At 45.3% G+C, this 12,608-nt stretch overlaps 1 protein-coding gene across 1 annotated transcript in view; it reads right to left on the bottom strand.

Moving 5' to 3' along the window:
- Window positions 1-12,483, bottom strand: part of LOC106751586 — a 48,892-nt gene extending 36,409 nt beyond the window's left edge. Inside the window, exons 1-3 of the mRNA XM_014632507.1 lie at window positions 12,399-12,483; window positions 4,419-4,607; window positions 3,571-4,310 (exon numbers count right to left, since the gene is read on the bottom strand). Coding sequence (XP_014487993.1) covers window positions 3,571-4,310; window positions 4,419-4,607; window positions 12,399-12,483 — 1,014 coding nt within the window. The remainder of the gene's footprint in view (window positions 1-3,570; window positions 4,311-4,418; window positions 4,608-12,398) is intronic.
- Between the last annotated feature and the right edge of the window lie 125 nt (window positions 12,484-12,608).

Raw genomic sequence — 12,608 nt, 5'->3', positions numbered from 1 at the left:
GGTTTCATGGTTTGATTTCGTCCCTCGATGGTACGGCGGATATCAACGACGATCAAGAAATACGAGGGCAATATCGACTGAGAGGATTTCAGAACGCGTTACGTAATCGCGATGCTGACGAAGATGAAAATTACTGAGCGTAAATAGGGCCATCAGGCTCTTCGTGCGACAACGTTCTCGCTGTTCTTCCTTGCGTCTTTTTCCGAAGCTCACTCTCCCCCTATCTCTCTTTCTTTCCCCTCCCACTTCCTTCCCCTTCCCTGCCTTGTTTTCTTTTTCTCTCGGGATTCGACCTCATACCATACGTGCCGACCGGCGCAATATAACGGGACATCAGGGGCGTGTTATCGCCGTTTGTCATCGCGGATAAAAGTCCGTCCTGTGAAAACTTAACGTCCGCGACGGAACATTAACCGTCCGGGAGATTTCTTCGTGGACGCGCCGAATTACGTTACGGGGGGAATTTCTCACTGGAGCGAGGAAAAATAATTTCTAAGCGAGTCCTCGCGCTGCCCTTTTTACGCCGCTTGTCGGCCGAATTAAATTTGTCGTTCGCCGGGAAAGTTATCTCCCGATGGAACTCGCCGAGTTCGAGAGGGGACCGCCCTCGGTATGCCATTAATGCGATGGAATTAACGAGAGCTCGACTTTTGTTTAAGGGAGAGGGCGGAGAGCGCGAAATTCTTAAAAGCGAATCCTTAAGACCGATCAGACCTGTGGTTGTGGGTGTCAAGGAGATTTCAGAAATGTTTGACGTATATTAAAATTAAAGTCAGCTTCATTTCTTGCTTTAATATTGTGAAATTTGCGCCGAGTATAAATTACATAATTTTCTTGGAAGAGGAGAAGAAAGATACACGTTTGTGCAATAAGCACAAACGGCAGGTTTTATTACCGCAAGTCTATTTATTTGTTCAATAACTCCTTGAATTCTTTTAAACCTTGATTCGTACCCTTTCACATCAAATTGAGTAATTCAAACATTTCTTTTATGTGCAATTCGACCTATACGTTGGAAGTAAATCTTGTATAATTTTCTCCGACTTTAAATCTGAACACCAAAGGGTCTTTTTTTCCGTTAATTGAATGAATAAATAAGTAAATAAATTTCCAAATCGATCTCTTATAAAAATGGAAATTTGCATTTGATCACATGTTTAATAAGGCGATTCTCACTAAATATTTAATTAGATAATGTCTCCAAGTTTAGGCTATTATTTCTCATGAATTTTTAAATGTATAAATCATGAATCTCTTCTTCCAATTCTCTATTCTTTTTCTCTCATTAAAATGTAAAATCTCCGAGAAAGGTATTGATTCTGAAATCAGCTCTCACGACGTTTCCTTTCCGTAATGCTGTTTCTCGCGTCTTATTTTTAAGAAAAATTTGAAAAGAAATCCTCGAAAGCCGCAGCGAGATATCGCTCGGTGTCGTTGCGGTGAGTGCGTGACGCGTTTCGCACGGAGTAAGGTAACGTCGGACATTGCGCGGAAGTTATTCTATTTAAAAAGTCGCGATCGCGAATAAATATTGAACGTAAGCAAATATTTCCTCAAACAACCGTCCTCTCCCTCCCCCCCTTTCTCTCTCTCTCTTTCTCTCTCCGATGTCTTAAGCAGCCGTTTTACGGGGCAAAGGACGATGACGACGACTCGGCGAGCGGCGCATCGGCGATGTTTTATAATTAAGTACTCTTCGAGTTGTTTGCTATTCTCGGAGCACGCATCTACACGCACGACGTCCATGTATACACACGAACGACACCCACACGTCATCCCTCCCCTCCCTCACAGACACGCATAGGACACACTCGTCGAATCAGAAATACTCATTTTCGTTCCTTGGCACGCCCGTCCCACCGCAATCGGTTTCGCATTACGTATTCCGTGGAATATGAATCCCGCGGGAATCTCGGAAGCGCGGCTGTGTCTCTACGGTGCGGCCCCGGGAACTTCGTGCGCGGCCGGGAAGAAGAGCAAATGGACGTGGAAATCACGGCCGAAGGGACAGGAAATACCGAGAGGCGGCACTGATTGAAATGCGAAAACTTTCGCGCCGACAAGACGGACGAGCGTGTACACGCGGCAGACACTAACAAACGATGTTTGCAATTATAATCTGCGCCTCTCCTCGCCCTCACCCTCTCGCATCTTTCTCCCCTGCATCGCCCGCTCGTTGTGCCTTCCCCGTTCCCTACCGGATTCGCGTGATTTCGCTCGGCGCGACGCGCGGCAAGTTTCCCAACGAGCCCCCTCGAACCGTCCGCGGATCGGTATTGCCTCCGTTTTATGGGCTCCGATTGCACTGAGATGCGACAGGCTGACGGAAACTCGGATGGAAAATTATATTATAGCATAAAACAGAGCGGCTCCACTTTCCTTTTATATACTTTATAAGTACGACGAAGTTGTTATTATTATTTCGAGACAAATAAGGGAAAATATCGGAATATTAGGGAAAATCAGAAAAGAAATGTTCGTCTTTTCCTCGATATAACTTTTTTTCAATAAGTATATGTAAGCTCGTTGAAACTACGAAAATTAATAAATTATTAAGACTATAAAGGGCCTTAGATAGATTTTTTAGTGCTATTCAGATGGGGATTAGTTGGCTCGTGATTGTTAAAAATGAAGATCGAATCTTGATTAAATAATTATCAAGATAGCCACTATTTTGACCATTAACATTGACTATTAGTGTTTTTATTTTTTCAACCTTGGACTAATGTGTACGTTGACATTCAGATTTACTATATTGAAGCGACATTTTTGTATTGTAAAAATTTACTTACTTTCCACGAAAGAAGGCTCGGAAAAGGACCGAAACGTTTGGAACTTGCTTATTAAAAATCGATTTTAATCTTTAAGAGTCATGAACTGATCGATTCCTCATCTTAATAGCACTAAAAAATCTGTGCGTGGCTCTATACGGCGTTAATAATTGAATTTTCATAACTTTTTCGTACAAATTTGCTTGAAAAAATGGAAATAATTATAACATCGAAAAGAACACGCACGAATAAAAAGAACGTACAAATTAAATTTTCGTGCGAGAATATTATAACATTGTAACATAAGTTTTCCGCATACAAGCTTGGATATTTTAATGCGAACTTCAGGAAATTCCGTGAGCGTAAGCGACGCAAAACATTTGCCACTTTCTGATTATTTTCCAGAAATAACATTTGCCTGTTAATTTCTACGAAACTTGAACGGAGATTCGTTAAAACGTCAGTTTACCCGCGGACTATCCCCGGTGTGACAGAACTCGTAGGAAAAACTGTATCGACGTAACGCCAGCGGATACTGAAGCGGGGCGCAGTTACGATCTCTCATCACCGGCGTTTATCATTCTCGTAGCGACGGTCTGTCGTCGATGAAACGAAAGCACCTGGACAATCCAATTTTCCTTCTCGTTACAATTCGCCCGTTCGTCGTGCTCGCGTGATGTCACCGATCGTCAAGTGGTAACAAGATTCGAGTTTTTATCTCCTCGTACCTCCGTCACTGCGCGTCGCGGCGAGGGCAAAGCTAACGAGCCCTAAGGACTACTGACGGCGACCGACTTACCTGCTTATCGCCCAACATGCCGATCTTGCAGTCCAACAAGACGGTGCTGCCGATCCTCGCGGTGATGTTCAGCTCTCGATCGCCGTCTTCGAAGTACGGCCCGAACTTCCCGTAGGCGCTGTCCACGCTAGGCAAGACGAACTTCCTGCCCGACAAAGAGCGGTGGGTGGTCGCTTGCTCGTGGGTGCGCTCCATCTCGAGCGTCCTGATCGACGGCTTGATTTCATAGAAGGCTTTCGTCGACTTGCCGGTCAGCAGCAGGTTGTTCGCCGGCTTCGACTGAATCTTCCTCGCCTCCTCAGTCCTCTCGTTTTTGATTCGTCCAGCGGGACTCTTGCTCTGCTCGTCCCGGTGAGCCTCCTTTTTAACCTCCAACGGCGGCACTTGAAACGAGATCGCCCGGATGTCGTCCACGTTCCTCTGCCCGCTGAATTTCACTTCCGTTGCGTCCTCCTCCGCCTCTTCATTATTCGCCTCCTCTTCTTCTTCCTTCGCCTCCTCCACCGACACTGTCAGCCAATCGTCCTTGGACTTCCCCACCGCGGTCTCGTTCGCCTCTCGCGCGTCCTCCAGGATCGCCAATGCTTCCTCCGCCTGTTCCGAGTCCGCGATCCTCCTCGAGGCGGATATCGCCTCGTCGTCCGCGTGCCTCTTGGACGTGTTTTCCGAGTGAGCCTCCGTCACGACGACGACGACGAGCGAGGACGAGTCCTTCGAGGTCGTGTATTCCGCCGCAAGTCCTTCGCGCGAGGTGTTCTCGAGCGACCTCGATTGGCCGGCCACGAGTCGTGAGTCGGCTTGATCCCGTTGCGGTTTGTCGTCGTCGACGCGCCGATCGTCGTCTCGGCGGATCGCGAATGCGGCGATCGTTTCTTCAAGGATCGCTGTATCGTTGTTACCGTCGACGATGTCGTCGGCGTCGCGGAACCAAACGGTCTCGGCGGTGCGATTCTTCGCGAGGATCCTCTCGTCGACTTGCCGATCCTCCTCGTCGGGACGATTGACGCTACGCTCGATGACGCCGCTCTCTCCCGTTTCTGCGGAAGAAGCAAACAGGCATGTTTACGGGCTGGCTTGAGTCTACGGCTGTTTGTGTATGTGTGTGTATGAGTGCGGTGGGCGGGAAATATAAGGGTGAACGGGACTTCGTCGCTCGTGTCGGGGGTGAATCGACATGCTGGCAAGGCGGAGCGGGCGGCTCGGGATTTACGGCTCGGAACGAGCGCCCGGAATGATCTCCGGCCGGGTGAGGATTTAAATGCGGACGCGAGAAGCGCGACCGAGAGTTTTATGGGGCGTTCAAGAGGTCTTGGTGGAGGGCCAATAAATGGCCAATCAAGATCCCACATCTAAGAATGTTATGAAGTAAAGCGTCACGCTCGAGTCGTTCGCTCCTTGAGCAGCCCTGAGATGAACAGGCGAAGGTCGACGCGATGAATTAATATTTGCGCGTGACAGCAGTAATTTTTCTCTCCATGTCCGCATAAACAAGCTAATCCGTTTTGCGCAATTACGCGAGAAAAATACGAGGTCTATGGGGAAAGGGTTCCCCAGATGAATCGTGGTGTACCATCTGGTCACTTGACCCTCTAATGGCAGGGCGAATTTTCCACGTACCTAGGAAAGTGGGGCCGGATCTGACCCTACGTTCTGTTTTGTCCAGTTTTTACGCAATCAAAGTACGGGTAAAAGAAGTAAATAATAAAATGAATTATTCCTTAAGAAAAGAAACGCGTGCACGCTGTTTAATAAACATACCGTGAAGTCGTATCCGACCTCAATCTTACCGTCAGAGAATTAAGCCATCTTTTGTCACTTTTTTTTGACAAATTCTTTCAGCAAGTTTATTTTGACAAGTGAAATACATTGTCGTCCAAAATGGGTCACTACAATCACTTTTTTCTCGAACTGGCGAAAAATTTGTAAAATATAGGTGCTCTATATATATTTTTGCCGTCTTGTCTGCCGCTCACTGAATGTATCTTTGAAAGACTGAAACTCTTTTTTTCATATAATGAAATTCATATTTATTTCATTTAACTGCTCCGAAAATGTGATCGTATTGTATTGTTCATGCCCTGTCTTTTATTTTTATTACTTTCAAACCGTACTGAAAAGAACTCTTTACATGTTATCCAAAAATAAACCCAGGAAGATAAAAGCGTTATTTTTTTACTTAAATGGCCTTAGTCACTCACAGAATTTGACAAAAAATGCCACTTTTAGTCACTATTTCGATTTTTGAGACTTCACTTTTTGTCACTCTTTTTGCCAAGAAGCAGTTACTATTTCACTATTTTTTTTTGTGTCAGTAACAGAACGGAAGCGCTGGTGGTGGCATGCGTGTTAAATTTTGCACTAGTAACTTCAACGNTTTTTTTTTTTTTTTTTTTTTTTTTAAGCGACGAGAATACGGCGACGTTAATATTCGTGTAAACTGTCCGATTGGAAAATATCGTTTCGGGGCACAGCGACTCGAAACAAAAGCCGGCGGTGGAGAATCTGCGCGCGACATCCTGCTCGCTTGGAAACATGCCGCACGGCGAGAGCCACGTGATAATAACGGCGGTGTATGTAATTCCTTTGTACGCGGGATAGCGGTGCGTATTTTCGTGAAACAAAAGTACCGGTTTACCTCCGCAGGAATTTCATTTCGCGCGGCCCGCGGTTTTATTCGTCTGGGAAAAGTTTCCGACATAAGGTTTCGCCTTTCTCTCTCCCGCGTGATTCCGATTCGCGATCGGAGGCCATCGAATAAAAAAGAGTCGATTAAGCTGTAAAAACGAGGGCAATTTAAAGCTAAAGGCTTTGGAATCAAGCATTGCGCGTGCCCTCGACTAAACTTGATCTGCTCAATAATTCCAAATTACGCACCCGCCGTTTTTGGATCGCATTACTCTGTTATTTCACCCGAGAGCCCGTATAAATATTTGCAGTAAAATTTGTTATTTAATACATTGTTATTGTTATATAATACATTTTAATGCGAGTTCTGGAGCAGTCTGCGTACATAAAAAAAAAAAGGTCATATAAACATGTGTCCGATTTGACCGTGTTTCTCCAACGTAGATTTTTATTAGCACTTTTACAAACTTTAAATAAGCGGCGACACAAATAATCTCGATGTACCAAATTAAGGTGTATGCACGATTAAAGTTAATTAATTCAATAGTTTTTTTGTCTATTTATATTGTTGTGTTTTTGCTCAGTAAATGAGTTCAGATTTTACATCTCTTGTGCACAGTAAAGCGTTATATCTTGACACCAAAAGTTCTTTTCCCCAGTCGCAACACAGAAGTTAGAAGTTAAACTGCCCGGTAACTACTGAAAAAATACATCAAATTTTTACCAGGACAAGTTTTGCGTACAGTTAGTGGGCCTCGCTCCTCCCTCCACATGTCTATTTTTTTTTTCCAAATAATTAAAAATAATTTTTCGACAGCGTCTTTCAAAACATGAATAATTATTCGAATAATAAAAAACAAGATTGAAGAAACTTTGTTACATCTCGACGCAACCAATGCCGTTCCCCGTTGAGACCGTGCTGGAAGTTGCTTCGGGCCATCTTCCCTACAGTGTACCTCAAACCTCAAAAGAATCGGGGGTGTGTGCGAGCGTTTCCGAATATTAACCTCATTTTAAACATCCAGCCTCGAAGCGGGTCTTTCGCGTGCTGTACTACGGCCGGCGTATCGGATATGCAACCGTCGCGAGTGTAACGCGGCGAGACTCGCCGATACCTCGGGCGATACGTCGCGCGATATCTGGCGGTCGCAATCCTATTTACGCAAGTGGATATTGCGCTCGTGGTAGTAACGGCCGCGCGATAAATATAGCGCGCGGTTCCGTCCCGTCTCGTTGTATCTGCGCGCGCGGAGGATTATAAGATTGCTATCTGTCGCGACTTCTATCACGCTCCGCACGCTATCTCCTTTTGTATCTTATATCCTACTATTACCGAGATAGCTGTAGATCTTTATATAGCTCCTCGGGCGTTCGCTCTTCAATTTTCTACTTCGTCGCGAAACATCGCGCCCTGCCGAGCCCGCCGCCGTGCTTTCTCCCTCTCATCACCTCCGCGGACCGTGGAAAATTTAAGATTGCGTGGAGCTTGCCAGAAGAGAGGAACCGTCAGAGGCGTCGTGTACTTCTCTACTCCTGTCGTTTCGGTCGCGCCCTATCACTCGCAGCTTCCGTCCCGACGAGTAAATTTCAACCGCCGCGATAATATCGTTATTGTATGTAATATTCTAAACTTGTCGTGTCGTCAATTGCGTTAACAATCTGCACGAGTTTGCGGACAGCTGCTCGTTTCAGTCTCTCTCTCTCTCTCTCTTTCTCTTTCTCTCTGTCGAAAATGATGCAGATACCGCAAGTTGTTTATTAAGGTAGTCGTAGAATAAAATGAGATCTTTAAGAAATTTCGTTGAAACTAGTACTATATATAGATTTAAATATGACCTAATTAGTAATGCAATCAGAAAACGACCGACCACTCGGCGTAAGCTGTGACATTCGCAACTAAACACAACACTTTTTATACATATTCTTTGAAGTTAATATTCTATTTTTAACTTCAACTTTTAATTTCTTCTAAATCAAATTGAGATCAATCATTTTCGGCTCACCCTCGAGTGTTCCCAGCGGCTCCTAAGCGGCCGGTTGAGCCATTTCCCGGATCACTCCCGCGATATCCAGTGCACGATTTGGATTTATATGTTTTATAACGCTCCGATAGTACCCACATCGGCCAAATCGGCGACGATACGTGCAGTTTCGTGGAGAATCGGTAAAATCTCCGTTCTCTCGTCGGTCACCCGGAAGCTACGCGCACGTCAGCGTGCCGATATTTTGCGATCATGTTTACGCGAGTCGATACTGCCGGCCACACGGACGCAGCAGTGGCTGTAATGGCAGTAGCAACAGCAATGACGGACGCAACGCGATGTGACGCTCGTTCGTTCGTTCGTTCGTTCGTTCGTCGTTTCCGAAGCAATTTAGCGCGCGCCTTGCGTCGCGAGTGATCGATCGATCGTGTCGAGCGACGCTGTGTAATTTTGGCCGGCGACGTCCGTAATGATTTATATAACGACGGACGCGGCGTGCGATTCCCACGGGGGAGTTTAGAGCAACTCTTACGCGAGGAATTTCGCCGAGACGTGAGCATCGCTTTCCGTCGACACGTCGATTACACCGTTGCACCGATAAACGATGTCGATTGCTACTTCGCGATTTACCAGTAGTACCCATAAGTAATCATGTATTTACGAAGCTCTTATACTTAACAGTTCTTACAAAGTTTCTACAAAGAACGAACGAACGAAAGAACGTAGCGTACTAAATAAAAAAACGGTCGCATGAAATTCTATCGTGACATTTTGATGGCTTATCCAGAGCAGAGTAAGATATTACGTGCATAAGATTTAGTAAAACAAATGGAATAGATAATGTTTAGATAATATTTAATATTTTTGTTGACTCTGCGACGACTGCGCCGCCGCGACGCGTCGCATATGTCCGTCAAAGAAATGAAAAGCGACGGAAATATACGATGTATACAGCAGAAAGATACTTTTCTACGACAGATATATCCATCATATCCTAGTCAAGTGGTTAAATCAAATTGGACAGGGAATAACTGATTTGGTGTTGTGACGTTTTCACACCCGTATGGATCTCGAACAGATATCAAACGTCGATATAAACAATTTTTATTAAAATACAAACAATATTTTCTTAGTGCGCCGTTCGGATAAAATATTGAACATCTTATATTATCGATTGGAAAGAAAAATTTCGTCCATGAGCGTTAAATCATTATTAGTTTCTCCAACTCTCGCAATATTTTTCACCCACGAATGTTCGCAATTTATCTTACAGATACATTAATTTTCTCATTATTTTCTTTTGCTTCTTGCAACAATTTTCCTTTCATTAGCACTTGGCTGATAGACCAGACTATTTATGTACTATAGTACATAAATAATAATAAAGGATAAGGAGAACAAAGAAAAAACGTTGGCAAGGACGTATAGCAACGGCGATACTGTTGTTACCTGAACGTATCTACTGGATACATTTGCGACTAACGGAGGTTTAAATTGTAAATTACCATTAAATGAGTTTCATTTTGAAATACTTGATCAGTCATGGGTATTCCTAATATTTACTCCGTATCCCAACTACGGGGCGAATAGGGCCGCCGGGGGAGGGAAGGGGGAGGAAAGTTACACTTGTAATGAAATATTTCCGGGAGCAGATCAGCTCGAAAGAGCAAAGTTTCGTCGGACTCGTCCCGGAGCGTATTCCGATTCCGCTCGATTAACTTCCGATGGTGTTATCCGGAGTTCTATCGGCGTATTAATCTCCACTGTGGCGAGATTACGCGTATTATTATTCGCGATGGGCCGATCCTCCGCGCGAGTGTGTCCCGAATAGCACACCCTCTCGGCGGCATCGCAGATAAAGCTTTCTCTCTCTCGCTCGCTCTGGTCTCGGGTTTTGTTGCCACCGGTCTCAACCCCGTGCCGAGCGAGAAGAGCTTTTTTCTACAATCTCGCGGGCCTGAATGCGAGTGATCGCGCGCGGATGATTGATCGCGCGCGCCTCGCAATATCGGCGGCCCGGGCGGCGCTTAAAAGCGCACGTCGGCCGCTCTCTCGGCGGTAAGTGAATCGCGCGAAATTTCGGCGATTAGCCGGCGCGATGTAGGGCGGTGCAAAATGAAGATACACTCCGCGTTTGTTCCTCGTGATTGATAGCCTTCGATCGGTGGAGGTATAACCGGTGCATAAGTAACGTTTCATCATTTTTCATTCGCCGCGAGCGCGCGAATTTCCCGCCTAATTCCCCCTTTCTCCGTGGCAAGAGCGTGTTTTTAGCCGTGCCCCGGGATCGAAGCGACCGGGCGAAGCGTGCCGAAGTAACACACGCGCCCACCCATCTCAGCGCTCCGTGCAATTTGTCAGCGGGGATTTACGCGTGTCACGTGTGATAGACAAATTTGCGAGACGTGCGGTGAAGGAAATTTCGTGGATTATTCCCGCGACGGATGCACTTCCGGACGAGCGTTGGGTCTCTTCGGAGGTTCGCGTTAAAAATGAGTCCACGGAGCGGAGATCGCGAATCGGCGGAAGTGACATCGACGTTTTCGCGAGATAGCGGCCCCGAGAGAATTCCAGATCTGTGTGTGAGAGCGTTCCGCTCGATGGATCATCGATACTACGCGTATGCGGGATTTATCATCGGTACTTCTTTGTTCCGCACGGGTGGGAATGTGTTACGGCACCGAACCGGTCGTCCCTTTGTCCAGTTTTATCGTAAAGGACAACTGGAATGTTCAGAACTGTCTTTTGGACAAGCACATCAGTCCGGTTCGTCGGGTCGAATGGAGCCATTGAGAAATTCAGAAATCAGCCAAGAAATCACGAAATTACGAATTTTTCCAAATAGTACATGACTTTCCTGTTCAATTTAATCCGTTCTATCTTGCACACTATGGGTGTACCTAAAATTTTCGGACACCCTGTGTAATACATAAATTAGGGTTGATATGACGGATTACATTTGTAGAACTATTTACGCATTTGACATTTGTGATTTAGGTTTTCATCGATCATTTCACCTTTCGCGTTCAATCGATAGAGATAATCTCGTGAGTTCAACACGTTTTATTTATTATTCTCTCACGAGAACGGGAAAAGTTTGATTGTTGATTTTTGCGTTTCTTTTATCTATCTTCTCGGCTGTGATTCCGAAATTGCACGAATTCAGATTAGTTGGTACTCGTTACTTTTGGCTCATTTTAGATCAATGTGCAGAATTTCGGAAATAATAGCATATTTAATCACGATTCAGCCGCGGCGTTGGACAATATTTAACATTAAGATGCCGCGCAATCTCGTCGTCCGGTACTTTTAGATTTTGTAGGGTGCGTGCAACTGCGCGAAAGGGCGTTCGCCTACAAAATGGTGATTGGTAGGAAGGGCTAGAAAGTAAATTCCAGTGGGGTTATCTTCACGAGGTCGTAGAGAAACAACGAGCCCGGTACAAAAGAGTCTCGCTCTCTTTATCCCGCCGGGCACGGTCGTTCCCCGTTGTTATGACCCGGCGCTTACGGCGCAGTTAGGCATTCAGGTTAATTAAAAATCCTCGCATTCCGATAAACCGAGACGGACGGGAGCGTTCGTTTGCTCGTAACAATATTGCACTGTAAGATTATTTGACCGTAAAACGTTTCGTAAATGCATAACGATCGACGCAGATAGACGGCATGGAGTGGCTTGGATTTATAGCGCCGAGATTGACTTTAATTTCGAGGCATAATCCGCGGAAGATATTCGTAAATTTCAGGCATTAAATCTCCGCTAGTTAATTCCCAATGCCCCGTGATGCATTTTATAATGAACGCCTACAAAGTTATCTGTTATCACTTGATACACAATTCAGGTTTAATGCAATGTCGATGTGTGTGTGTGTGTGTGACATACGGAAAGGAAAAAGTGTTACATTCAAATAAATATTTGCTAAGGTACATTGGGATAATTCTATCTCTCGGTCAGTCCATTCATTTCTTATACACGATAAAAGTAGATCAGTCTCGATTAATATTTTTTGACGTATGAAATTGAATTAAGCGCAAAAGCAAATAACAGGAGAAGACAAAATTAAAGATAAAATCAGATAAAATCGACTTGAAACGTTCATAAATTAAATTATTCGCGACTGTTTGATTCTCAACGAACGTCCCGCTAACAAAGGCATACGAAGGTCGAACGGACTAAAATTTGTAATGGCACAAGACGGAAGATATCGAGAAACGCACTTACCTGACGTAGTGACAGTGATCATGATGGAGACAATGGCGATGACGCCGAGCACCCAGGCGGTCGGCCGCATCCTCCGACCGGTCATCTCGAGGATCCGCGCGGTCTCAGCCTCCCTCAGGAATCTGCTCCATCTCGTTCATCTTTCCTCTGCACAAGACACGAAATTGCCGCGTTAATTTTCCACCTTTCACGGTAAGTGCTCCCGCGAAT

Source organism: Dinoponera quadriceps, unplaced genomic scaffold (assembly GCF_001313825.1).
Source record: "Dinoponera quadriceps isolate SergipeBrazil2010 unplaced genomic scaffold, ASM131382v1 scaffold386, whole genome shotgun sequence".
Lineage (NCBI taxonomy): Eukaryota > Metazoa > Arthropoda > Insecta > Hymenoptera > Formicidae > Dinoponera > Dinoponera quadriceps.
The sequence above is the reverse complement of the archived record's forward strand: the minus strand, read 5'-3'. Positions and strand labels throughout refer to the sequence as shown.